The 25,840-nt window shown below is 41.3% G+C and overlaps 11 protein-coding genes across 14 annotated transcripts; 6 read left to right on the top strand and 5 right to left on the bottom strand.

Annotated features, from left to right (window-relative positions):
- Positions 1 to 71: 71 nt before the first annotated feature.
- Positions 72 to 3,412, top strand: LOC117568800 (glucose-6-phosphate isomerase). Its single transcript, XM_034249660.2, has 5 exons — positions 72 to 533; positions 1,032 to 1,614; positions 1,679 to 1,918; positions 2,237 to 2,765; positions 2,834 to 3,412. Exons 1-5 carry the CDS (start codon positions 400 to 402, stop codon positions 3,022 to 3,024), a joined length of 1,677 nt encoding a protein of 558 aa, XP_034105551.1. The 5' UTR covers positions 72 to 399; the 3' UTR covers positions 3,025 to 3,412.
- On the bottom strand, positions 2,993 to 6,741 carry LOC117568797 (WD repeat-containing protein 43). Its single transcript, XM_034249658.2, has 7 exons — positions 6,356 to 6,741; positions 5,765 to 6,294; positions 5,220 to 5,705; positions 5,036 to 5,164; positions 4,831 to 4,980; positions 3,766 to 3,863; positions 2,993 to 3,698 (listed from the first exon to the last, which is right to left on the bottom strand). The coding sequence occupies exons 1-7, from the start codon at positions 6,659 to 6,661 to the stop codon at positions 3,475 to 3,477; spliced, it is 1,923 nt and encodes a 640-aa protein (XP_034105549.1). The 5' UTR covers positions 6,662 to 6,741; the 3' UTR covers positions 2,993 to 3,474.
- On the top strand, positions 3,875 to 4,804 carry LOC117568806 (uncharacterized). The gene has a single exon (XM_034249667.2). The coding sequence runs from the start codon at positions 3,944 to 3,946 to the stop codon at positions 4,787 to 4,789; it is 846 nt and encodes a 281-aa protein (XP_034105558.1). The 5' UTR covers positions 3,875 to 3,943; the 3' UTR covers positions 4,790 to 4,804.
- A 366-nt stretch (positions 6,742 to 7,107) lies between the features above and the next one.
- LOC117568801 (T-complex protein 1 subunit theta) lies at positions 7,108 to 9,298 on the top strand. Its single transcript, XM_034249661.2, has 3 exons — positions 7,108 to 7,275; positions 7,453 to 8,483; positions 8,542 to 9,298. Exons 1-3 carry the CDS (start codon positions 7,216 to 7,218, stop codon positions 9,089 to 9,091), a joined length of 1,641 nt encoding a protein of 546 aa, XP_034105552.1. The 5' UTR covers positions 7,108 to 7,215; the 3' UTR covers positions 9,092 to 9,298.
- A 2,423-nt stretch (positions 9,299 to 11,721) lies between these two features.
- LOC117568809 (guanine nucleotide-binding protein subunit gamma-1) lies at positions 11,722 to 13,060 on the bottom strand. 2 transcript variants are annotated; one of them, XM_034249671.2, is made up of 2 exons: positions 12,937 to 13,060; positions 11,722 to 12,061 (listed from the first exon to the last, which is right to left on the bottom strand). In XM_034249671.2, the coding sequence occupies exon 2, from the start codon at positions 12,039 to 12,041 to the stop codon at positions 11,829 to 11,831; it is 213 nt and encodes a 70-aa protein (XP_034105562.1). In that variant the 5' UTR covers positions 12,042 to 12,061; positions 12,937 to 13,060; the 3' UTR covers positions 11,722 to 11,828. The 2 variants fall into 2 exon arrangements, with proteins under 2 accessions (XP_034105562.1, XP_034105561.1); XM_034249670.2 differs by having other exon boundaries at positions 11,722 to 12,202; positions 12,937 to 13,047.
- Positions 13,061 to 13,183: 123 nt separating this feature from the next.
- Positions 13,184 to 13,895, top strand: LOC117568807 (MRG/MORF4L-binding protein). Its single transcript, XM_034249668.2, has 2 exons — positions 13,184 to 13,535; positions 13,592 to 13,895. Exons 1-2 carry the CDS (start codon positions 13,184 to 13,186, stop codon positions 13,777 to 13,779), a joined length of 540 nt encoding a protein of 179 aa, XP_034105559.1. The 3' UTR covers positions 13,780 to 13,895.
- On the bottom strand, positions 13,651 to 14,119 carry LOC117568808 (uncharacterized). Its single transcript, XM_034249669.2, has one exon. It carries the CDS (start codon positions 14,117 to 14,119, stop codon positions 13,883 to 13,885), a length of 237 nt encoding a protein of 78 aa, XP_034105560.1. The 3' UTR covers positions 13,651 to 13,882.
- Positions 14,120 to 14,265: 146 nt separating this feature from the next.
- Positions 14,266 to 15,782, top strand: LOC117568803 (uncharacterized). Its single transcript, XM_034249664.2, has 2 exons — positions 14,266 to 15,107; positions 15,159 to 15,782. Exons 1-2 carry the CDS (start codon positions 14,354 to 14,356, stop codon positions 15,755 to 15,757), a joined length of 1,353 nt encoding a protein of 450 aa, XP_034105555.1. The 5' UTR covers positions 14,266 to 14,353; the 3' UTR covers positions 15,758 to 15,782.
- Positions 15,783 to 15,931: 149 nt separating this feature from the next.
- LOC117568794 (protein transport protein Sec31A) lies at positions 15,932 to 21,122 on the bottom strand. Of its 2 annotated transcripts, XM_034249653.2 has the most exons (12): positions 20,943 to 21,122; positions 20,533 to 20,741; positions 19,503 to 20,475; positions 19,201 to 19,444; positions 19,030 to 19,142; positions 18,805 to 18,861; positions 18,601 to 18,697; positions 17,128 to 18,539; positions 16,953 to 17,063; positions 16,572 to 16,892; positions 16,306 to 16,377; positions 15,932 to 16,248 (listed from the first exon to the last, which is right to left on the bottom strand). In XM_034249653.2, exons 2-12 carry the CDS (start codon positions 20,727 to 20,729, stop codon positions 16,060 to 16,062), a joined length of 3,786 nt encoding a protein of 1,261 aa, XP_034105544.1. In that variant the 5' UTR covers positions 20,730 to 20,741; positions 20,943 to 21,122; the 3' UTR covers positions 15,932 to 16,059. The 2 variants fall into 2 exon arrangements, with proteins under 2 accessions (XP_034105544.1, XP_034105545.1); XM_034249654.2 differs by lacking the exon at positions 18,805 to 18,861.
- Positions 21,123 to 21,209: 87 nt separating this feature from the next.
- Positions 21,210 to 22,714, bottom strand: LOC117568804 (dynactin subunit 2). The gene is made up of 3 exons (XM_034249665.2): positions 22,544 to 22,714; positions 21,559 to 22,477; positions 21,210 to 21,501 (listed from the first exon to the last, which is right to left on the bottom strand). The coding sequence occupies exons 1-3, from the start codon at positions 22,577 to 22,579 to the stop codon at positions 21,317 to 21,319; spliced, it is 1,140 nt and encodes a 379-aa protein (XP_034105556.1). The 5' UTR covers positions 22,580 to 22,714; the 3' UTR covers positions 21,210 to 21,316.
- Positions 22,715 to 22,807: 93 nt separating this feature from the next.
- LOC117568796 (dynein regulatory complex subunit 6) lies at positions 22,808 to 25,266 on the top strand. Of its 2 annotated transcripts, XM_052003901.1 has the most exons (4): positions 22,808 to 22,940; positions 22,997 to 23,120; positions 23,200 to 24,465; positions 24,527 to 25,266. In XM_052003901.1, exons 2-4 carry the CDS (start codon positions 23,070 to 23,072, stop codon positions 25,244 to 25,246), a joined length of 2,037 nt encoding a protein of 678 aa, XP_051859861.1. In that variant the 5' UTR covers positions 22,808 to 22,940; positions 22,997 to 23,069; the 3' UTR covers positions 25,247 to 25,266. The 2 variants fall into 2 exon arrangements, with proteins under 2 accessions (XP_051859861.1, XP_034105548.1); XM_034249657.2 differs by having other exon boundaries at positions 22,810 to 23,120.
- Positions 25,267 to 25,840: the final 574 nt, after the last annotated feature.

Below are 25,840 nucleotides of genomic sequence, written 5' to 3'. Positions count from 1 at the left end.
AGTCACGATTTTAACGTCCAACACTTTTGGATAAGTAACAATCTTTCAAAATTTTATAAGCATTTTTTAAAATATAACAGCAAAATATTACAGCGTGGCAACACTGTCGGTTGTTTTTCATTTGACATTGAAGGTAAAGACTTTCCAGCTGGTGGGTGGAAAAGGACGACCATTACGGTACCATCACTTCACTATTCGTTCAACAACGGCGGCTTTTCGGTGTTTTGTAGTGGGCTGTTTTGCTACCCGCTTCCAAGAGATATCAAATCGTTTGTGCTCGGTTAAGCAAGAAAGTGTATCAATCATATTTAAGTAAAGTGTAGTTGCGTTGAACGCGAACAGTTGTATTTGGTCGTTGTTTGTATTAAGTTGTGTTAATAAAACCTCTGTATAAGGAAAATGGCTGGTACATTGCCCCCTCTCAACCAAGAGGCTATCTTCAAGAAGATACAGGAATATTACAATGCTCACAACCAAGAGCTAGTCATTAAGAATTTGTTCAGTGCTGATCCCAAGCGGTTTTCCAAATTCAGGTATGTAACATATACATATATGTATTTACATATAATATTTATTGCGAATTTTCACGGTCATGTAAAATGTATGTACGTATAATTGTACATACATATGTACATATAATCGAGTTGAATGATACTTTCGATTAATTACGAACATATCGACGACGTCGATACTGTGACGTCGACAATGCGGCCTCATCGGCAACGAAGCAAATCAAACCGAATCGATGAACTTAAATATTTATAGCAAGTTTTGTGTTACGACAACAAGGAAGAAAGCAATTGAATAAAAACATTCCATCTATGAATTTTATAATGATAGTCAAAACACATTAGAATGTGAAATCATTTGAAAGTTATCTGTTAATCTTTGTCCTTGCATAAGGTCAAAGTAACGACCTTTTTTCGTTCGCTGTTATCGTCGGACAATTAATACACACTCTTTAAGGTCAAACAAATTGATTTCTGCTCAAGTGTGTCAATTGTCCAATAATCAATTTATCTTGTTGACAGCTTGCGACTGGCGACGCCCAATGATGGTGAAATTCTTTTGGATTACTCGAAGAATCGCATCAACGACGATGTTTGGCCGTTGCTCTTGGAACTGGCAAAAACACGACGCGTTGAGGCCGCTCGTGAAGCCATGTTCTCTGGCCAGCACATCAACATCACGGAGAATCGTGCTGTCCTTCATACCGCATTGCGTAATCGTAGTGCTGATGCCGTTGTTCTCGATGGGCACGACGTGATGCAAGATGTGCGTGCTGAGCTGGCTCATATGAAAGAGTTTACCAACAAGGTGATCTCAGGTGTTTGGCGTGGTTGCACTGGCAAACAGATCACTGATGTAGTTAACATTGGCATTGGTGGCTCTGATCTGGGACCCCTGATGGTCACCGAAGCCCTCAAGCCATACGGCAAGGGATTACGCTCACATTTCGTGTCTAATATCGATGGCACCCACATGGCTGAAGTGCTGAAGAAGGTCAGCTATGAGACCACGTTGTTCATCATTGCCTCGAAGACATTTACCACTCAGGAGACCATCACGAACGCCACATCGGCCAAGTCTTGGCTGCTGGAACACACAAAGGATGTAAGTAAACTTTCAATTTATTGATGACCACATTCTATTCATTGATCACAATGCCCAATTTCAGGATGATGCAGTGGCCAAGCACTTTGTGGCTCTATCCACCAACAAGGAGAAGGTAACCGGTTTTGGCATCGACAGTGCCAATATGTTTGGATTCTGGGATTGGGTTGGTGGACGCTACTCCTTATGGTCAGCCATTGGTCTATCAATTTGCCTGTCGATCGGATTCGAGAACTTTGAACAACTGCTCGATGGCGCCCATTTCATGGATAATCATTTCAAATCGGCTCCTTTGGATAAAAATGTAAGTTGGCACGATGTTTATTATTATACTATATATTTAAGCTCTGTCTGTTTGAAAGTTGTAGTTTTCTAAAAGTATGTTTAAATTGATAACAATAGTTGAAGAGCTTTCGTTCTTAGTGACTGTTGTATGTATCGCGAATCGATTCAGCATTTGAATAGAAAATCTCATAATTCCGATATATTTTAATTTAAAAAGTAGGTCAGCAACAATTATGAATAATTGTTTAAGTTATTTTTTAATATTTTGCCGGCAACAATTGGCATTACGTAGGTAACTCTTATCAAGTGTTTAATTATTTAATTGTTTTTATTGTAGGCGCCTGTTATTCTCGCCTTGCTAGGCATTTGGTATTCGAATTTCTACAATGCCGAGACGACCGCTTTGCTGCCATACGATCAGTATATGCATCGTTTTGCGGCGTATTTCCAGCAGGGCGACATGGAGAGCAATGGGAAATTTGTCAGCAAATCTGGCAAGAATGTTGCTTATAGCACTGGACCAATTGTTTGGGGCGAACCTGGCACAAATGGCCAACACGCTTTCTACCAACTCATCCATCAGGGTACACGTCTAATTCCATGCGATTTCATTGCGCCAGCGCAGACCCATAATCCAATTTCCGGTGGCAAGCATCACAAGATCTTGCTTTCAAATTTCCTGGCTCAAACCGAAGCATTGATGATGGGCAAGACCGCCGAGCAAGCACGGGAGGAGCTCACCAAGGCTGGTGTGTGTGGCAATGAGTTGGAGAATTTGCTGCCGCATAAGGTGTTTGTTGGCAACCGCCCCACAAACTCAATTGTTGTTAAGAAAGTGTCACCATTCACATTGGGAGCGTTGATTGGTAAGTAGCCTGAGCTTCTAAAAGCATTGTTGAATATATTAATTGAATATTTATTTCTTATTTAACAGCACTCTATGAGCACAAAATATTTGTACAGGGAATCATTTGGGACATCAACTCGTTCGATCAATGGGGCGTTGAACTCGGCAAGCAGCTGGCCAAGGCCATTGAGCCAGAACTTGATCATTGCGAAGAAGTCACCGGACACGATAGCTCGACTAATGGGCTTATTAGTTTCATTAAAGCAAATTGGAAGTAAATAACTATTGTAACCGGAGAAGCGGTAGCCGGCACAACCGAATCCAGAAGAATAATTGGCATCTTCGCTCAATTGGATCGTCTACTTATTAATAATCAATGCTACCAAATTGTTTATAGCACAAAATTTACATACAATATATCTATGATTACATACTATTATTATATTTGCATGCATATTGGAATTCTATGTTAAAGCATCTGTTTGCAAATTGGCAATAATCTCACTATTGGTAGTTACAATATTACACATTATATGTTGTTGTTGGATGTAGTTTAAAATATGAAAACAGAAATGCCGGTCTAAAGCGGAAAGCGGATTAAAGATGTATTTGAAAAAAAAAATAAAACCAAAATGTCTTCTTCTATTTATGGATTAAAACCGGAAAACTTTTTTAATTGGTCTTAGATTTAGATAACTATTTGCACAGTCACACATGGTTGACTTCTATTAACCAGCAGATGCATCTGTGTCCGACTCATTTTCGTCGTCTTCCGATGAATCTTGTGTCATTGCCAGATCCTCAACATCGGCTGCTACATCATCATCGGCTTCCATTTGTTCGTCTTCATCGTTGTCATCATCATCATCGTCCAAAACGAGATTTGTGTTAATATCTTCATCCTCGACATCACTCCAGTTTTTATCAGTAATCTGGGATGCATTTAGCTCATCTAAACAATGGGTAGTTGACCAAATTATAAATGTACAAAACACACAAAAGAACAATAAAAGTTTTACCTTGATCGTCATCAACAATTAATACGCCGTCTTCATTCAAGTGATTGTTTGCGTTGAGTTTCATGTGATTTATGACAAGTTGAACCCGACCCGACACTCTGAAAAAGTTAAACAGAAATAATACAAATAAATATTTAAACACTATTGTTCTAAATTCAGGAAGGAGAAAGCAGACGATATGGAGAAGACTGACGACATAGTTTCTTCGCCATCGATTGATCCTAATGACCGGTCCTCAACTGAATTGGAAAAGGATGATTCTGAAATACTTCTCATTCAACCATTCAACGTAATTCCTATTCCAGATTCAGAGTTTCTGCATGAATCCATAGCAAACTGCAATAAGCCAATTTGCGATGATGCTGATCTCGAATGCATCCTAAACATGGTCAATGGCACCATTTGCGAGGCTCGGGCCGTTATACAATCCGATCCTCGTGGATTATTTTGCTACAAGTGCCCGAAAGAATATAGCCATCTTGGCAGTAAAAAATCGCGGCACACTTTTGAATCGCCTTTAGAAAGAAGTGAATACTCTGAAGCAAGCGAAACCATACGCCATTGGCTGACAATTGGTGATTTTGAGTATAGTAACATGATTCCATTGGTTCGTGATTTTATAGCCAAGTGGCAACTATCGCCGGAAACCAAATGTGTCGTCCTCACCAATACCAAACGTCATGATGTGCCCCTCAAGGGATCCATCTACTTTATCGATGCTCACTTCTCGCGACCCACGCCACGTTGTCCTAATCCGTTGGCCGTTGCCAAGGTGCGATTTATTGTCACCGTCTCAAGTGTGCTGCGAGACCATTATCCCGTCATGGTTACCTATCGGTTTGAAGGCTATCGGACATTATATTATGCGCTGGGCTGTCGTGCGATTAACTCAAGGACATTTCAGCGGTTTTACATTGATACAATTCTGCACACTAAATTGAGTTTCTTTGCGGAAATCTGCGAGAGTCGTCACGGCACTATAGCTGCACCCAAGGCTATGCCCAATCCTAAGTCTATGCAATAAGTGTGTGTACATTGCTGTATGTCTAATTAAAATGTACTTACTGTATTGCCTCTGTAATGCAATGCAAACGATGTTCTGCAATTCCCAGACAGATTCCCAGCTTGTCGCGCAATTCCTCTTTGTCTTCGGACATTAGAACACTCATGCGTGTCATAACCAGCGATTTTAGCCAGAGCAAGGCACAGCGAACACTAAGTTAATGATTTGAATAAGTAATTGCAATTTACATCTTAAAATGCGACTTACTTGACGGCCTTGCCCTGCAGCATTGTGGACAGCTCATTCAATAAAGGACTTATGTACTCAAGTGGCAAGCGTTCTAAAGTTAACTTAATGGTCTCCCGATCCTTGGCGTCCAAGACCGCTTTCAACATGCTGCGAACGAATTTTTGAATATAATGTTATAATATGCGTGCTGTAGCGATCTTACGTTTGATCCTGACTGTGCAATGCCTGCATCAAAAGTTGCGTCTTGCTTTGGCTTTGCAGTTTGCCATCAGGCAGCTTGCTTGCCTCAATGGTCAAGCTCTCTAAACGGGCCTCCATGGGCACATCGTTCTGCACTTTTTTCTTTGAAATGGGCAATGCACTATTGTACTCCACCTCCGTTTTGCTAACAATAGGTATTTTGGTTTTGAGTGCTTCCTGTGTGCCACTCTGATCGCTACGCTTCTTCTTCGCGTACAACTTCTTTGGATCCGTTCGAACAATCACATTGAGTTTTTCGCTGTAGTTGGGCGTGTATTTTTCGAATGTCACCAGACTGCGCGTGCCATAGCCAAAGAGTATCTCGTGAGCACGCTGCTCATCGTAGACAAAGTGAGCAGCGACTGCGAGGATTGGCTCTACAGTATCCGCTCCATCCGAAGCAATTTGTAGCGTTACCTTGGGCTTAATATACTTCTCAGACGACAAACTAAAGACACAATAGAACATTATTATGTTGCAATTCACATTTACTGCAGTTGCGGTTACCTCTCCACATTCAACAGGTAGATGTGAATGTTGCCATTGCGTGTAACGCTTGCCACACGCAACTGTCCATCGTCGCGCACCTCGCAAGCCAAACTGTGGGCCACATCTTCCATTAGCAGGGTGCAGGTGGATGCCTTATTGCGTCCCTTCTTGTTCACCTTCCAGAACGAGATAATACGCTCCATTTTGGCCGTGGTCAGCACGTACTCTACATTATTCTGGTATGTAAAACTGGCAATGGAATTAACTTCACCCGAGTGTCCTGTGCACGTTTCCACCAGCTCTTTGGTGTCCACATCATAGATCTTGATTTGACGCGAGGCAATCGCTAGGGTGCGGCTTTTGGGCAAATATGTGATATTTAAAGGCTTCTCTGGCCCCACTGACCACTCGCCAATGCGGCGCTCCTCTGCTAGTGACCAAACTAGAGCCCGACAATCGGTACCCACCGTGTACAAATGTCCATTGTTGTCATAGGCTATGGACGTAATAGGTCCATTGTGGCTATCATCACCAAGAGTGCGTTCAATCTGTAAACAAATAGCTACGAGGTTAAAATGTGCGTGTAAAATATTTGGAATGCTAACGTACGTTTCCTGAGGCCAATGAGTAGAGCACAACCAAGCCCTTTGTCGTTCCAAGAGCTATGTACAGCTTTTCTGGAATTAGTGTTCCAGGTGGCAACGATTTGCGAATCTTCTTGGGACGCGACGCGGCAACCGTAACCCACGTGAGCGCCTTACAGCCACCAGATTCTTGCAGATTCGGCGTGAATTCCTGCTTCAATGTATTGTGCTCAGTGTCCCATACGCGTAGTATGCCATTCTCATCAACCAAGGCAAAGAACTTGCCACCGTTCGGTGAGAATCCCAACACGTGCTTCTTGGCCACCGACATCGTTTTGAAACTGAAATGGTCTCTGCACAGTGTGCTGCCAATGCAAAACACTAGCACCAGTGTTGGCCAACAGCGTATACACCAATAACATGAGCTCTAGTGTTCGCTAAACACCTAAAAACCAGTATTAATGTCTGGCATACAAATGCCTCAAGAATGCGCCAAGTTTGAATTTCAAAAATATATAATGTAAATACAAAGCTTATGTTAAATTTTATTTATCTGTTAATGTCCTGTAAGCAGTCGAACTAATATAAACAGTTAATTATTATATATCTTTAAGTCTTTGAAATACCACTTCAGTTGCTAATGAATCTTACAAATTTTAATGTAAACACAAATTAAAAATAAATTTAGAAAATCAAGTGTGTACAGATATTCAATGTGACAAAAAAATACATTTTACAGTATTTTCGAGCAGACAGATGCAGTATTTTTGGTTCACAAGCAGTGTGCAATCCAGAAGTTTCGTGCGGTTCGTTTTGAGGTTAAGGGTTTCACCGACTGACTTGTATTAGCTGCTCTTCGTTTTGTTAAAATATCTGCGAGTAAAAATGGCTTTATCTGTACCAAAAGCACCCGGAGTGTCGCAAATGCTCAAGGATGGTGCCCGTGTAAGTGAAATAAATACAAAAATCAGAATTTTACACACATTCGTCATTGCTTTCATTTAAATTTTGTGGAAAACAGGCGGTGCGCTATAGACAGAAGCGCGTGATTAGTCATCGCAGCACAGATGTTCTTTGTAAATTTTATAAATTGTCTAATGCCATGCCTATTCGATCCTTTAGATGTATAGCGGGCTAGAGGAGGCAGTCTATCGCAATATCAGCGCCTGTAAGGAGTTTGCACAGACATTGCGTTCGGCCTATGGACCAAATGGCATGAACAAAATGATCATCAATCACATTGAGAAGCAATTCGTCACAAGCGATGCTGGCACCATCATGCGCGAGCTAGATGTGGAGCACCCGGCTGCCAAGCTCATTGTGATGGCCAGTCAAATGCAGGACGCTGAGGTCGGTGATGGCACCAATTTCGTCGTCGTCTTTGCCGGTGCTCTGCTGGAGGCTGCCGAGGAGCTGTTACGTCTGGGCATCACAACCGCCGAGATTGCCGATGGATATGAGAAGGCGTTGAACAAGGCTTTGGAAATATTGCCCCACCTGGTGTGCCACAAAGTCGAAGATTATCGCGATGTTTCCAAGGTGAAGGAAGTGCTGCGCACTGCCATCATGTCTAAGCAATATGGCCAGGAAGATTTCCTCAACGATCTGGTGAGCAAAGCCTGCGTCTCCATTTTGCCCGATGAGGGCACTTTTAATGTGGACAACATTCGCATCTGCAAGATCCTTGGCAGCGGTCTGGCCAAGTCCGAGGTGGTGCGTGGCATGGTATTCAAGCGTTTTGTCGAGGGCGATATCACCTTTGCGGAAAAGGCGAAGGTGGTTATCTTCTCGTGTCCCGTTGACATTATTCAGACGGAAACTAAGGGCACAGTGCTGATCAAGTCGGCGGATGAGCTCTTGAATTTCTCGTCGGGTGAGGAGAGTTTGCTGGAGGCACAAATCAAGGCGATTGCCGATACTGGCGTTAAGGTTGTCGTTGCAGGCGGCAAAGTGGGTGACATGGCGCTGCATTATTTGAACAAATACAATCTGATGGCAGTACGTCTTAATTCCAAATTCGATTTGCGTCGCTTGAGTCGCGCCGTCAATGCCACAGTGCTTCCCCGCATTACGACGCCCAGCCAGGAGGAGTTGGGTTATTGCGACAAAGTCTGCATCGAGGAACTGGGTGATACCACAATTGTGGCCTTCAGGTATGCAGTCACTATTGACCACTCAAAACCCATTATTCATTCTAACTTAAATTTCCAGAAATGAAGGCAAGGACTCGCGCATTGCCACTATTGTTATTCGAGGCGCCACAGACAACTTTATGGATGACATTGAGCGCGCCCTGGATGATGCCGTTAATAACTTTAAGTGTCTAACTCGCGATGGTCGTTATTTGCCCGGTGCTGGAGCTACTGAAATAGAGTTGGCCACACAACTGGCTGCTTATGCTGACACATTGCCCGGCTTGGATCAGTATGCGGTGCGCAAGTTTGCCAATGCTCTGGAAGTGTTCCCCAAGGCGCTGGCCGAAAATACTGGCACCAATGCCACTGAGATTGTCAACCAATTGTATTTGGCCCACAACGGCGAGAAGGGCAAAAATATTGGATATGACATAGAGGCAGAGACAGCGGCAACAGTCGATGCGGTGGAAGCGAAAATCTTTGATCTGTATCAAGCCAAATTCTGGGGTCTCAAATATGCTGTTGGTGCAGCTGCAACCATTCTGAAAGTGGATCAGATTATCATGGCTAAGCGTGCTGGCGGTCCAAAGCCACGACAGGCTGCAGGCAGTGATGATGAAAGTTAAACTTATTAAACATTTATTAAAATGTATAACTTAAAAATTGTAGTACTCCATCGGGCGAAGAAAAGAATTATATATGTATTTTCATATGAGAGTATTTACACGAAATTACAAATTTCATTAACAAAGCAAAACACATACACACACAAAACAATACACTCACCCATACACAGCTTCTTGTATTAATAAACTAAAATTACAAAAACTGGAGCTACGTTTGGACTATTCACTTTTAGACCCTTCACTTTGCCAAAAAGTAAAAGATTGGCCATTATCTTGGAGTTTAAAAAGTTTGTATTCTTTACATTCATTTTACTGAAAGCTACATACATACAAGGATATTTTCCAGGATCAGAAACGCAACCTTCGTGTGTCTCAGCAAATAATAAATTTAATATTATTTTTCATTTGAAAACAATCTTTAAAAATGGAAGTATTTTTATAAGTGATCTTTACAAGTCAGCGAAATATATATATAAGCAAAAACATTTTCCTTTACACTTAACTATTTCGTTCGACATTCGGAAATATCTAAATCCCCTTCCGGTTATACAACCCCCAAAAAGGATCAATAAATAAAATACATGTTTTTTTTTGTGTCGCCGCTAGATAACTCATCTAAGCTTTTTATTTTTTTGGAATTCAAGCAAACGATTATTATGTTCATTTTGGAGTACATAACATATTTCAAATGCGTATGCGCAGATACATTTCAATATTTTCTTTGAATAAAATACGATATCGTTGTCATTTTTCAAATTGAAGTTAATAAAGTTTTTAAAGTGTTATCTCATTATTCTTCGGATATTTCGTGCTGTATAATTTTTCATAGTTTTGTGTAATATTTAGCTTCATTATTGCAAATTTAAAATTCAATACGACCGATAATAACAATTCGAACTATTCGTGCTCCAGTGAATAGTTCAAATGCTTATCAGCTCTGCATAGTCAAGAGTTTTTTTTGTTTGTTTCTTGTTTCTTCAAACATAAATAATGATCGCGAAACAAACAATAAATCGACAATTATTTTGCAAATATTTATATCTAAATAGCTTTAACAACCAACTGCAGTTTTGGTTTTAACAGCTCCAAATATTATATATTCAACTATCTGTAGTTGAGAACTTGAAACTCTGAACAATTTTCTGCTGAATGCTCACGACAGCAGAACAGAGTTCAGAATCTACTTTGAATTCGAAATAAATCAAATAGTTTTCCTATATATTTTTTTGTTTTGTTTTAAACGCGTGATTCTAAGTTGATATTTCGATGTGATTTTTCTTTGCCAATTTCTATAAATGCAACAATGGAAGAACCGATAATATTCAATTATAACATGTCGACAAGTCCGAATGGATCACTCAAGGTTTTATAGTTTTTGTGATGAGATATGATCGAAAATGATGGCATGAATATGAAATGACGATGCTTCTCTTGTGGGAGAACCGATTCCTTTCACTCCAATACCATACAATTATGCCCATTACCAATTTATTTGAGTATAAAAAAATAACTCAGCTTTAAAATACTTTGCCACTCATGCAATAACACTTTGTTTCATTATGCTTTACAAAAATATAGGCCTCAACCACGGACAAATCTTTTAATCATGACGATGATGCGCATTCGCAGTGTCGACATATTTTACCCCGTTTGAATTAAATGATGATTATACATATTCAATTAATGTGCGCTAATTTTTAAAATATTTTTGTTTGGTTTATGTAAAATTATATCAACAAGAATCACACATTTTTTAACGATTTGATTCTGTTGCCTAAAGAATAAATAATTATCGGAGTCATATGTTGTGTTTCGCATCGATCTAAGTGATAAATAAAATAAATTATCGTTCATTACTTCATTTATGTTGGTTGTGAATTAATAAAATGGCAAAAGCTACGCTAAGATAATATGTAGATAGATTCGAGATATATATATATATTTATATATTTTCACTTTATATTTAATAATTTGCTAAGAAAAAACGTTGGTAATAAACGCACTAAGGTTGGTTGAACTAGCATGTTTGTTTGCATTTGGCTTTCATGTTTGCCGTAATTTAAAGCTTTTTAAAGTAATCATATAGTGTTTGTTGTTTTGGCCCAGTTATTATTTTTGGGATTTTCAAATGTACTTTCATTTTGTTGGTTTATACCTTTCGATTATGTTTTAACAACTTTGAACTTGGATTAATAATAATCATTGAAATAAGTAGGCAAAATGTGTTTGGTTTCCTTTTTGTTTTATTAGTGTTTACTGTGTTTTTTTTTTTTCAATAAATATATATAGTAGATTGCTGATATATTTTATATAGATATATAAGAGATATAGTTCATAGGTAGTTGTTGCTATAGTCCGCACAATAATTGTCCTTCAAGTTGGGTTATTCGTTTACACTGAATGCTTCACTAATTGCAAACAAAGATGTTGTTGATATTGATTTCGATAAATGCCAAATTGTTTTCTAAAGTTTGCAATTTTCCCTTCATTTATCATGATCATCACACTTCCATAGCCCCACATTCTACTCTTTGGTACACTTGAGGCGTTTTCTACCATCATCATCAATTTATAATATTGCTTTTTTTGGTTTTTGTAATCTGTTGCTGGTGGTGTCGACACTTGTTCGATAGGTTTTATTACAATGTAAATTTATTTAAATTTTCATTTTGCAAAATTGTGGTACTATTTTAAAACGAACTTAATTCAAATAAAAAAAGATAGCCATGTATACTGCTTAGAGAGCAGTACACGAGGATTTCTCACGGAATGGATTTACCTTCTGGCTGGTAAAACCAGTCCATAGGTAATCCTCCTGCTCGTGCTCCGTGATGTATTTCATCATCTTGGCGCACGACTCCGATACCGTCTGGCGATTAATGGCGGCTTCGCGACGCAGGTCTGCGACGAGGTTGCGCTGCTGTTGTACGGATGATGACATTACGTCCATTACGGCTGTCTCGGATAGGCCTATGGTTGAAAATGTTCTCTGTACTCAGATATATATCAAAAATTAGGTAGAAGTGTTTGTTGTGTGCAAAAACTGTTTCCCTTATATTTTTTTATTCTTTGTAATTTCTTTTGTTGGGGGGTGAGTCTGATTGGGGCGCGCTGTAAATGAAGTAAAAAAATGAGCAATTGCAACTAAAATTATCGTTTCAACTTTAATCATAGTATTTTTTAGCTTCGTGATTCAATTTCGTGCTTTAAACACGACCAAAAGATGGCACGACATTGAACAAACGACATCAAATTTTGCACAACGAAAATTTGGACAGCTTGAAAGGAAAATATATGAAAGAGCGTAGAGTAGGTAGGTAGGATTGAGATGTTATGATAGATTTGCTTAGTCACTTGATTCCAGTGAATAATTTTAAATCGTTTCTAAAACTCGTCATATTCACATTTTTGTACGTGTGTATGAATGCATGTACTTATGTGGGTATTATATACATATGTATGTGTGTGTGAAAAAACGATTCACATCGAAAAACTGTTATTGATTGGTAATTAATGATTAACAAACTTTACAACAATGTTGCTATTTGCTACTGTGCCCTCCACTTCTGCGATTGACAGGTTTCCACATCGACAACGCAAATTACATGCAACTAAGGTATTAAAATACCCAATTGATTTTGTTGCGTTAGAGCAGAAATTGAACGCATACATATGTACATACATATATACACACTCACACACACACAAATAAGTGCGTACAACGCCTCTTCACACACATGTACATAGAAATCTAGTATGCTAAACATCAAAACACTTAACACGTAGATTAATTTGGACACACACAAGCACTACTACACGTTATTCTGTTTTATTTAATTATTTACCAGCTCTAAATTTTTTCTTTTTTTCTTTTAACAAATATCCGTAGGAAAACAACTTCGAGCTTGCTGGGCTCGAACAAAAAGATACACACCCAAAACCAATGAAACGTGAAGTTGGCTGCGCGTCAATTTCCAAAACGATAATTGTTATCGACAGGCCAACCAAATACGATATACAATCGATGTTTGTTACGCGTGTTTGTTTTGCTGCATCGGATCCCTGGCTGTCGTGAGCAAAAATAGTGTTGAAATGTCGACTAAGGACGAATGGTCCGCGGAAGAGGAGCTGCAGCTCTTCCACGCTATGGAGGGTCTGCGCCCGGTGGGTGTCAACAAACACTTCTACATGTCCTGCATTTCGGAACGCCTGTCAAAGTCTCTTAACCGCGAAATGCCTAGTGATTTAATCTGGCGTCATTTGGGCACAATGTACAAGCTGAAGGAACTTGACAATCTCGAGTCTCTGCCGTTTCCGAATGAAGAGCGCGAGTTTAGTTTACCTGAACAGGATTATGCATCGTTCGTAAGCAAAAAAACAACTGCAACCAATGATGGGGATGAAGTGTCCGAAGCGACAACCGACAACAACACCAGCAACAAAGGTAAAATCAGCTCAACGCAATTATTGATGATCTATTTTAATTTTTATTTTTTGCAGGTGGAAAGTTTGCAGTATTACAGACAAGTGCCGGCAAGGATATGGAAAAAGAAAAGAAGTCGTCCACAAAAGCCTTGGATTTGCCAAAGAGGTCTGCAAAGCGCACTCGCGGTTCCATGTCGAATGAATCTATTAGTCCCTCAACAACACCACCGCCTATGCAAAACAACAAACGTCGACGTATTTAGAAGCATTAATGCGAATGGTTTAATGAAAAAATAGTTGTTATTTTTAGTGGGTAAACCATGACCAAAACTTTGACTTTAATATGTTTTAATGTAAATATAGAAATCAATCATCAAAATCATTGTTGTTGTCGTTGTTTGCCTCTGTGGGTGTTGAATTTTCTTGGGCGTCAGTTGCATTGGATTTCATCGAGTCGAGCAATGATTTTAAGAGGCGTTTATTGAGATGATCCGTTTGGGTTATTTCGCGAACTGGCTGCGCCTGGTGTGGATCGTCCATATCCGCTACAGGTGCAGGTGATGTGTTTACTGTCATGGCTTCTATATTTTCTAATACCGGCATAATTTCTAGAATATTTACTGTTTCGAGTTTCTTTTTATGTTTCAGCTGTTTTCTTTTTTTTCGATGACGCAGCTTTACTCACCAGGGTTACTGTGAATTGCGCACATTTATCGAATGTATCGATTGCAAATGAGCAACCCGTAGTAAGAAACAACATTGCCCGCAGGCGTAATACACATATTACAAGTAGCGCCCGAATTCAATTTAAACGAGACGGACAAATTTTTCAAGATCATGTTCATGCCGGAAACAGAAGATATGTTACCTAGAGCCGCACCAAGGCCAGCTGCGGCAGTGCCAATGGGACATAACGAGGAAATAGTGAAACCTACAGTTCCCGAAGTATCAATATTATTTGGTCAAGCCCCACAACAGCAACAACAACAGCAGCTGCGACCTCAACAACAACAGGAGACTACAACCACTTTTGCATCCTGGAAGAAACAATTATTGCCAAGGGTCAACTTTTCTCCAGTGCTGGCAACTGAACTGGGTCCAGCCTCACCGCCTGTTCCATCTACTGCTCCTGTTTGCAACGATTACAATAATTATTTATCGCGTTCGCGCGGTCTTGACGTCGATCGCCCAACGCCCACTGTTAATTCAAATCTGTGTTACGCAGTAAATGTGCCGCACCCGTTCACACGAGAAACCTTCCCATCCACTCCTCAAAGCCATTGCCCCCCACACTATGTTCAAGGCCAATCCCCAGCCATCGCAACGGATGTACTTACTATTTGTGCTGGTACCCAAACAGAACCGGAATCTGTCGCATCTCGTCGAGATTCGCTGTCAGCAATAGCAGACGAGTTAGGGAACTTGGCCAACAAGAGTGATTTGAGGGAGGTGCTAGTTCAGCTGGACCTGATGCGCCAGGAGCAGCAGCATTTGAGGCGACTATGCGAATCGTTGGTGCAGCAACAGCAACAATGTGTGCCGAAAACATTTATGGAGACTTCAACGCAGTGCGACATTTTAAATGTAAAAAGTAAGTAAAGAATAGAAACAAAGAATCTGTATTAATCTTAAAATTATTTAGGTAATGCGATGGTGAAGCGCATAACGCCCGCAGTGCATGACTACATAGTAGAGGAGGATGAGCGTTCAACGCCATATGAAGGGCCCCCTAGAGCCGCTGCTCCGCCATTTCAATCGCCACGCGCTGTGCCGCCAATGGCCCAATCAACGGGATACCGCCCAAACACTCCACAACCAAAGCAGTCACCGGCAACGAATAATCCCTTGATGAATGCCGTTCTACAAAAACCCAATACAGAAAAGAGTTTGGTGATGAATGAGTTGGCCCGCAAGTATCTGCCTCAAAGGCAAATCACCGAACTGATGGACGAATTGCGTCTGTCACCAACAACAACACCCACCAATGGTGTCGTTAACAACGCTAACGCGGGCATTGACACAACGCCACTGCGCCGCATTGACAACTTTCATCAGAGTCCCAGTAATATTTCTAATGCATCCTACGTATATCTCAAGAAATATCGCTTGTTACCTGAGCAACGAATGTCCAACGATCAGGTTAAGTTGCACAATCCAGAATCACCAGTGGCACCAACTCCACAGAGTAATCAACCAATGCTCGACTTGGATAACATACGTAATCAGCCAAAACTAATTTAGGAATAAAGATTTCATTATTATCTTATTACATTTAGTTTCTTCGCTAATTGTTTCTCAATTTAATTATTATTTTTAGCTTCGGTATACGGATTATCTTTATATTTATTTGAATTAACGCGAAAAAAAAGAATAGTACATACACACACATATTATAAACAAACAGGAACGAAGCAATTTTGATTTTTAGGGACAGGTTATATTTTTGTTTTGTATAAACTTTTAGTGGGTGGCAACACATGAGCACTTGTGTTTGGTTACCACTTAAAAACTGAATATATGAAAATATAGTTAGCATAGTACACCTAACGCAATACCAATTGCAACTCGGATGCGGATTGCAGCAGGACCTTGAGGCCTTGCATGAAACCAGCACATTGGGCAAAGTCCGTGCCAAAAGCAATGCGCGTGTGCACTTCAAGGGCATTGGCGTAGTCGGCTATTTGAATGTATTGTACGATTTGATTCAGATGTTGCACAGTTGTCGCCGTCAGCTATCGAGAATTAGAAAATTAAGTTAAACACTTTAATAACGATTTTGAAGCAATTACCCTTCCATCGCGCAAGCAATCATAGAGATTTTCCAATCGTTTCACCACATCCACGAATTTTCGTTTGGTACGCTGTATAATGAATTCATTGTAAATAAACAAGTAAGTAAACAAAGTAAGTAATTAACGCAATGGATCATTTTCATCAAATTTGTTAGCTATTGCTTCTAATACTTTGAAGTGTCTACGGACGGACTGGAACATGTGGGATCGCAGCCGGTATAATTCATATATATTTATAATAAAGTGAAAACATCATTACATACCGGATCGTTAGTCGCGCTTAAGCATTGATTTTTCAGCTCTTCGAGCACCGTTTGCAGATAGATGTACTCCTCGGGAAGTGGAGGCTTCTCCTTGGGCGGCTCTGGTTGACGCTGCTCTTGGATGGGTGCTGGCTGTTCGGTGTATCCAAACGATTGCTGCTGAGGCTGGCCAGGCCAGTATTGCTGCGGTTGTTGTTGCTGCTGTTGATTTGGCACCGCCGATGCTTGGAAGTTCAACTGCTGTTGTGGGGGAAAGGCTTGTTGATTATTATTTGCTGCCGGATTGTAAAACGCAGTATTTCCTGTTGGTGGAGCATTTTGCTAAAAAAAAAATTCACAATTAGTAACAGTTAACAGGTAAATAAGTAACTACAAAGCAACCTGATATTGATTGGGATCCATATAGTTATTTTGATTTTGATTCGGATCAACTCCATATAATGGATGCAGAATTGGAGCAGATGAAGGCTCTGCAGCAGGCCTGGGCTTAGGCTGCAAAAAAGCAATTGTCAATAACTTATAACTTTGGATATCTATTAAGTTCAAAATGCCTTACCACTCGAGATGATTTCAAAGCTGGGGGATCGTTCCAGCCGGGTGGCGGTGTGGGATTACGCTGTACATTCTGAACAAGCGGCGGCGGAGCTGCAGTTTCAATGGGTGCAATACCCGGCAAATAATTGTTTTGTGGCGCTCCCATAAATGGAGTTGGATTGAATGGTTGAGCCGACGATATGGGATTCGTATTGAAGGCATTGGTATTATATGTCTGCGGCACAGGAGCAGCTTGTGGTAAGGGCGCTAGAGAGCCTCCAAATGGCGCTGCCGCTGGAGCTGGAACTGGATTGTATGGCATGCCATAGGAACTGGTCGGCGCTGCCACAGATGGATCCAAAACGTATTTCGAACGTGAATGCAATCCTGATCCGCCACTTGCAGCGGCAGGAGGACCACCCGTCGAGCTGGCATTGCTGTGTGGTCGCGGTGGATGCGTAAGTGGTTCTGCTTTAAGCTGAGGAGGATTAAAGATTTGTGTAGGTGGCTGAGCTGGCTGGAAGGGAGCTGCTGCCAAGGGTACAGCTGGTGGTGCTGCTGGTTGTGGCTGTTGCCAGCCATTGTTTACGGGCGCATTGTATTGGTTCTGCGGTTGTCCAAAAATCAGTGGATTTGCGGGCTTCGAGAAGGAGCCACGCGGCTCCTGATGGCGCCTATAGTTCAAGGGTGCGACAGCAGCTTGGGCTGCAACAGGCTGCACCTGATCCACGTTGACGGCGTTGCTAATGCGCTCACGTAGTTGACTCAAATCATCACTTTCCAAATTGGTCTTACTCAATGTGGTAATGTACTGAAGGGCAGCAGTGAGTGCACCTTGGGAGGCCAGCAGTCCGCTATATTCGGATATGAAGCCCGCAAAGCGTCCAGCGAAATCAACAGCAATGCCTTGCTGTTCTAGGGACTTGGTGAGCAGCATCACCACCTCGGCCAGCTCCTGTAACTCCTGAGTGTTGAGTTTATAGTTCTCATTCTGCTGCTCCAGCTGCTTCAGTTGATACCAGGCGCTCACTAGTTTATCAATGCTTCCCGCACAAATGTAGCACAACATGGCATTGCGTGTGAACTCAACGCTGCTGGGGCATTCATTCAATAGGCGATCGCCGAGTCTTTCACAGATGTCGACGATTTTGCGCTCGCTGTGCTTCAGAGCAGCAACCAAGGCCTCCTTCCACGAATCCACGGTGCAGTGGTTAACAAAGTCAAGCCAGTCGCGTGATACCAATGCCGAGATGACATTGGAGAGTTCATTCTTCTGCTGCAACAAATAACGTGACTGCGTACGTGATAAGATCTCTATGCCCGCTGTGGAGGCAATGATGAGAGCCTCTGGAATGCGTTGAGCCTCCAGACACAGTTCGACAGCAGCTTCGATGTTGCCAGTTAGTATTGCTTCAGTTATTAAACTGTCGACGTCTGCAAAAAAAAAACCGATAAATATTGAATTTGACAAAAATAAATACAAAGTGTAACTTACGATCACCACTTGGAATCTTAAACTGCAGTCGCGGAGCAGCTGGATAATCGTTGAGGGCTTGTGAATTAATGCCAGTTCCATTGTTATCGGCAGTTTGCTAAATATTAAAAAAAAAACCATATTAAATAAATGTTTGTGGAATGAGTGAATAATTTCTTTATAATCATTGTCTGTTTATATGGAGTTGGTGCACTGATTTCTTACCGAATTATCGGTGCTAGAGTTAGTGCTTTGATCGCATTCAACTTCCGAGGAGTCGCTCTACTCGAAGCATGAGAAATTGTTATCAGAGAAATGTACAAAAGGGGAAAGGCAATGGCTCAATATTGATAAGAAACCGGTACATATGCAGTATGTTGTGAGATAAGAAACCGAACAGAAACAGAACTAGCAACTAGAAAGCATTAAACAATGACAACTCCGACTCACATGTGTAAGCGTTGATATGCGTGTCGTCAGCGTGTCCACGTCAGACTGTGAGTTGCTTTCGGGTTCTTTGATGAATTTCGTAAACTTGCCATCAATATCCTCTTTGTTATAGCCTAAGAAAATTGGTTTCTTTAATTATTATTCTAAGTCGGCCGGAAATGATTCGCTTACCTAAGAGATTGAGCATTTCTTCTTTGGGATTTAGTTCAAAGTTCGCCTTAATGAAATACCAAATGTAGCGACCATGCTGATCTGCCGACTTATCGGCCCGTTCTCGGCAATACTCTGCATAGTTAGCACCAGCCAAAGACTGCTCCAAAGCATTAGCACGTTCCACAACTCCTGGCTCGGTTGTCAACTGTTCTACCTTCACAGTTTTTGAAGTGCCATTGAAACTGACCAGTTTGCCACCGAACTGTAATTGCAAATTCGATTTGAAGAAGTGATTTATTTTCAAGCATATTTATACTTACACCAAAAGCTACGCCACATGGACGCTTCATCCACTTGGGAGCATGCGCTAAATCGTGATAGACCACTTGGGTGGCCTGCTGAGGCAGTGGCGCTTGGGCAAATTGATCCATGCCTGGGAAGGAGTCGGCAATCTTCTCGGATGTTTGCACCAAATGATGAGTGCCGCCGTTGAGTGAGTAAATGGAAACAGTTCCCTCCAAGCTGGCGCTGGCAATCAAAGCAGGATTGCGTGGACAGAACTGCACATCGGAATACCATGAAGCTGTTGTTGCCACCTCCGAAAGGATTTCTCCTTCTGGTATTTTAGTATTTGGATTCCAGCAGTAGATGCGATTGTCCTTGCCACACGACACCATTAAGTCATTGTCCTGCTGACACCACGACATGCCCAATACGCCGCGATCGTGTATCTGATAGGTTTTCGCCGGAGCTGTGGCATAACGTAAGTCCCACAATTGGACCACTGGAGCTTGATCATCTTCGGATGCCAGCCAGACTTGGGTGGCTACCTCGGGATGCCATTCAATGGCATGCCAACGCACACGCGACTGAGTGTCTGATAGCTTGATGATCTGCTGACTCTTGCGCAGATCCCAAATCACGCAACGTGTGCTGAACACAGATGCCAATATGTGCTGCACTTGACGATTCCATGCCACATTCTTCACATCTTCCAAGGGCTGAGTTTTTGCGCCAGGATTGAGTGGACTCGCGGGGTTGTTCAGGTCCCAAATGTAAATCTCAGACTCCGAGGCACATGAAGCCAGCAAGTTATTGAGGAAAGGATTAAAGTCTAAGCCAGTGACGGCACCAGTGTGCTTATCCTGGCGTGCCAACAATGGTTCCTCATTGGCAAGCAGCTTGGCTGCCGAATAAACATTAATATGCCCCGCTTCACAGCCGCCTACAATCAAACCATTTGGGTGTGTTCCCCCATTAATGCCAGCTGGACTCCAGATAACCTTTTGAAATCTGAAAAAATATAAAATTGTTAAACAATATCAACCTTAAATGTGTGGCTGAACTCACTTGAAATCGCTGGGCACGCTTGCCTTCAGTTCCAAATCATAGCTGGCATCGCCAATATTTGGAGAATAGATCTCCAAAGTCGAGCTTGCATTCGAATCAAATTGCTGGGCTGCGGTGCCGGCAGCCAAATAAATTTGTTGCTGCTGCGCTGGCGACCAGGCAATGTTCACAGTCTTCTGCAGTTCTTTTACTTTCATTTTGCTTGCAATCTGAAATGTTAAATTTCACACAATTAAAGTTTGTTATTGTTGGTCCAAGTGGATACAAGATTTTAAATGAAATGGTGTCATGTCCAATTGGAGCGCGCCCCGTCATCACTTTTTTTTCGGTCGCAACAATTTTAGCATAGCGGTGTAATGTTGCACGTAATATGGTGTTGTGTTGTGTAATTTTAATTGAATATTACTTACACGCAATTAATTGCTTATAATTGCTCAATAATGTGCTGTTTTGTCGAAATTTAAATATAAATAATTTTTTTATTTTATCTTCTAAGAACTAAGAGCTGTGGCACAATCGATGGTGCTATCGTAACCATCGATAGAAGTGTATTAACATTACAATATCGATAGTTCGGTCATATCGATATATGCCGAGTACAAGCTGATATACATGTTTGTTTGAGTGTGTTGTTAGTACCAAGGTAAACAGCTGTTCTTTGAAATCCAAATATGAAGCTCATTGCATTAGATTTATTGGATAAAATAAATAATTTCACATATTTAGTTATATAATTCTAGGTATGCATGAATGTGTAGTAGATATTCATAATATGCTCGACATTCTATTTAGCATTAGTAATCGCTGTGACTCGTTGTTCAACCTTGGCTACTTTGTTGTTTATAGTTTCCAGATTTTGAGCAAAAGTCTCTTGCACCGAATGAAGTAGTTCCTTGTTATTGACCAAACTGGTGGTAATTGTGCCTTGTTTCTGTTCGATTTCAGCAATAATCTTAGCGAAATTGTTTGCTGCAAGCGATTGGATTCGAATCAGTAAAAAAATTTAGTCAATGTTAATTTACTCACCATATTTATGCAGCGATTCCAACGCTTGCATGCGCTCAATCACATGTGGCAGTATTTCAACTACAGGCTCGGTACGTTTTGCAATATCATAAAGTTCAGATATCTTTTGGTCGCGCTTAGCATCCTGTGGACTGCCGCTGGACTTCTCCTGTATGGCATCCATTTTGCCCGCTAGCGAAGACAATCGTTGCTCGATTACATCGAGTTTATCCGGCTGAAGTAAAGCTGCCTTGGTGCTCAAATGCCGCACAGCTTCGAGCACATTGCTTGTATTGGTGACCGCTGTCAGGCGGCTCAGCTTCTCGGGCTGAGCTCCTACAGCTTTTTCCAGCTGATGCAAACGCTGCTCGAGACTTGCCACACGTGCCGTGGACGCCAAGTCAGTGCCGGGAGTTGGCAACGCAGTTAGAACACCGGACTGCTTAAATTCTTCTACTTGAGAGACCAGAGCCTTAACCTGCTTATCATTGGGCATTTGTTCTTTGCCCAGCACCTGTTCCAATTTCAATGTGTCCAACACACGTTTCGCAGTGCTGATTACAGTTGCCACTGCATCATAAGATTGCTTCTCTTCATCAGCGATTTTGCGATCAACTTGCAGAGCGGCTACTTCATTGAGCAGCTCGTTCATCTCAATCTGCAGACGTTGGCATTTTTGCACAGGTGTCTCCTTCTCACCTAGGCCAACCAGCTCGTATTCACCGCCTCGCACGTCGTAGCCACGGCACAGGCGGCGTCCAATGCGATCCGTGAAGTCAACGCTGCCTTCGAGTGAAGCATTATTGAAACGCTTGTGCGCGACGCTTGGTGAAATGTGCATGCGCTCGATGGCATCGTTCTCCGGTTCCTCCTCGTAATAGTCTGATGTATCGGGCTCTGGATCATCTGGAGTTTCATAAACATCCGGTTGGTCATAAGCCTGTCAAATTACATTATAAACTTAAAGATACATATGTACATATATAAATGTTTAAGCGAGACTTACAATACCGGGAAGATTTTGAAATTTCGGATCTGCCATTATGGTGGGCACTGCGCTGGAACAGTTTTGAATTCGTTTCGGACAAGTTGTTTATCTTCGTATCGGTTGCAAATCTTGCAGAAAGTTTTTCGCAAAACAAAATTGGACAGCAAAGCTAAAACTGATGTCATAGAAAAGAAGTGTGACCAAACAGTCTACACAACAGATACGCTAAAAATTTTAATACCAAATAACAGCAGTGCTAAAAAATTACTATATGGGTGTTTACTGAAGCACTAACCGGTTAACTAAATGGTTTATTAAACTTATAGTTAATTTCAATTGTATAGGTTCAAATTTGTAGTAGAGTGAGTTGGTATTATCTTTTGATAAAAATATAAATTATTCCTCAACGGTTACGGTAATTTATGAATTGAAAAATACGGCCGCACTGATATTAATAGTTTACTTAACAAGTTAGTGGCAAGTAGTTTGTTGGGTACTGCATTCTAAATAAGGACTTAAATTATTCGATTTTTGATTCAAAACAATGTTATCCTTGGATTATTGCCTCCACAGCTATGGTGAACTGCCGCTAGAGGTAAGTGTAGTTCATGCTCGTGACCATAAGTCAGCTGACCGTAAATAACTGTTTCCGATTCATTCATTCATGCACACAGATTGTCTTACACATATACAAATACTTGGGCTATACAGATCTATTGGCAGCTGGCGCTACCTGTCACCGATGGCGGAATGCCTTGTATCAAACAGAGTTTATCGCACGCACTCGAGTTCGATTCACCAAAGTTGTGTTGTCGGATCAGCATAGTCCTGCCGAGGATCTGTTGAAATGCGAACGACAATTTCGTCACTTTCTGTTCGAGGATGTGACGCTGGGACAGGTGCACAAATTGATGACTTTTATTGGACGGTCGGCGCAATCACTAAACCTGGACAATGTGGACTTGAATGACAAGCAATTCTATGGGCTGCTTCGGCTGCTGCCGCATCTGGAATCCCTGTCGGTGATTCGTTGTTTGCCCTTATTCATGTCTGCCACTTTTTTGGACTCGAACTCTTGCGATTTGGCAGCAATCTCCTCACATTTGGCCAGCATCAGGGAGCTGACCATATCACAAAATCGTTATCTCACAGATGCGTTACTAGTGCGCCTGACAGCGATGATGCCCAATCTGCAGCTTCTAAATATGTCCGGCTGCCAGATCTCATTTCACAATGCAATCCATCGACGTTTCTATCCCAACGAACCGAGTGCGCCGAGTGAATCGGTGTTGACCTTTAAGTACATATTATCTGTGCTCGTCCAGCAACGCAAGACACTGCGCACCCTGGACTTTAGTCACACAATCATTGGACATTCGTTGGCAGCTTTGTGTGACCTCAGCAGACCGGATGAAAATGGTGAACCTGGATTGCAATTGCAACGTTTGTATTTGGCAGGTTGTAGGCAGCTAAACGCTGCTACAATGAAAGAGTTTCTCCACACGCAATCACAATTGAGTGTGCTGGATCTGTCGGGAACTGTGTGCCTCAATGACGACTGCATGGAGGCTATAGTCCAGGCGAATCCTCTTCTCAAGGATTTAAAGATTAATGCTTGTGGTGGCCTTACCAATGTGGGCGCAGCGCATTTGCGCCACTTGCAACGTTTGCAGCGCTTGGACATTTCCAATTGTGATGGCATCAATAGTGGTGGCATTGTGGAGGGCATTGCAAGTGAGGAGAACAGTGTGCTCTTGGAGCTAAATGTCTCCTATCTGACTATCTGTGAGGAAGCTATCAAAGCGATAGCTAGAAACCTACACGAGTTGCGTTGTCTGCACTTGAATCATTGTGTCAATGGAGTTACCGACGAAGTGCTGCAGCTCATCATCAGTCAGCTACGTTGGCTACGCGAACTATCATTAGAAAGCTGCTGCAGAGTAAGTTTAAGTTGTGTTGGATTTAATAGTTGAAATTCTATTAATATCATTTATATCCTAGTTAACTGATGCTGCCTTGACTGGCATTAATTTGTCCAAGCTGGAGCTGAACAGAACGTCTTCCAATGGTGACATTTACCCACCGCCAGACAGCTTCTCCGGCTCATTACAGTCGATTAAAATTTCGTTGCGCAGCAAGGCAGAAGAGGAAATTGTGAGGGACGCCAAACGCAAACAGGCCATGATTGCGGCATATGAGATGAATCTCATTAATGACGAAGACTTTGAAGGCCACAACATTCAAGCGTTGCGCGGTCTGCGAACCCTAAACTTGCGAGGCTGTAATAAGATAAGTGATGTCTCGCTAAAGTACGGCCTCAAGCACATTGAGTTGAATAAGCTACTGCTCTCCAACTGCCAACAGATATCGCTATTGGGCATGGAAGCTCTGGTTAATAATTGTCCATCCATTGAGATGCTTGACTTGTCCGATTGCTACAACATTAACGATCAAGGCATTAGGATTATCACAGAGAAGTTGCAACGCCTGCGTTCCTTGGACATTAGTGGTTGCAGTCAACTCACTGATCACAGCATTGATGCCATCATTGTGAATTGTCAGTGTCTGCAATCGTTGTCCATCTATCGATGTCGTCGCATGTACACGGACATTGAGGACCGCCTTTCCGGATTGCAGACATTGCGCAACGTTTATATGGACAACATTAATAGCATTGAGAATGCCGAGATCTTTCGCTTGAAGAAACGACTCGATTGCTGATATTTTGCGGCATTTTTCATTGTATTTGTGCTTTATTATTTTCAATTGTACAATTTTCGCTAGTCAAAATTTATTCTCCGACATACGTTGCTTTTGCCGTTGTCTGGATCAGTATAATATATATACTACATATTATTATATAGCGCACACATTTGAATTATAGATGCTATCCCATCAATGTCCAACAATTGACATATTTAAGCTAAATGAAATTTACTTAGTAGCTGTGATTTTTGCAAAAACAAAAAAGAAAATGCAACTTAAAAAAAAATTAAAAGCTTTACTCGGCGTGTCGAAGATAAAAATTCCTGCAGAGGGAAAACAATTTAATAATAATAACAAATGTAAATTAGGTACAATATCTAACAATCTGTTTATTAATTGACATTCATTTTGTATCTCTTCCAAGGAATAAAAGCTCATATAATGTAAGTCAAATGTTAGCAAATATTACACAAATATGAAGTTTGTAAAGTCAATAAGGTAAAGTCATTTTTATCGAAACAGATAAATGTGTAATTCCCTCTGCTAGGTATAAACTCAATGTTGTGTGACTTGTGTTATATTTTTGTAATGTTAATATTTATTTTTATT

Source organism: Drosophila albomicans, chromosome 3 (assembly GCF_009650485.2).
Source record: "Drosophila albomicans strain 15112-1751.03 chromosome 3, ASM965048v2, whole genome shotgun sequence".
Classification (NCBI taxonomy): Eukaryota; Metazoa; Arthropoda; class Insecta; order Diptera; family Drosophilidae; genus Drosophila; species Drosophila albomicans.
The sequence above is the reverse complement of the archived record's forward strand: the minus strand, read 5'-3'. Positions and strand labels throughout refer to the sequence as shown.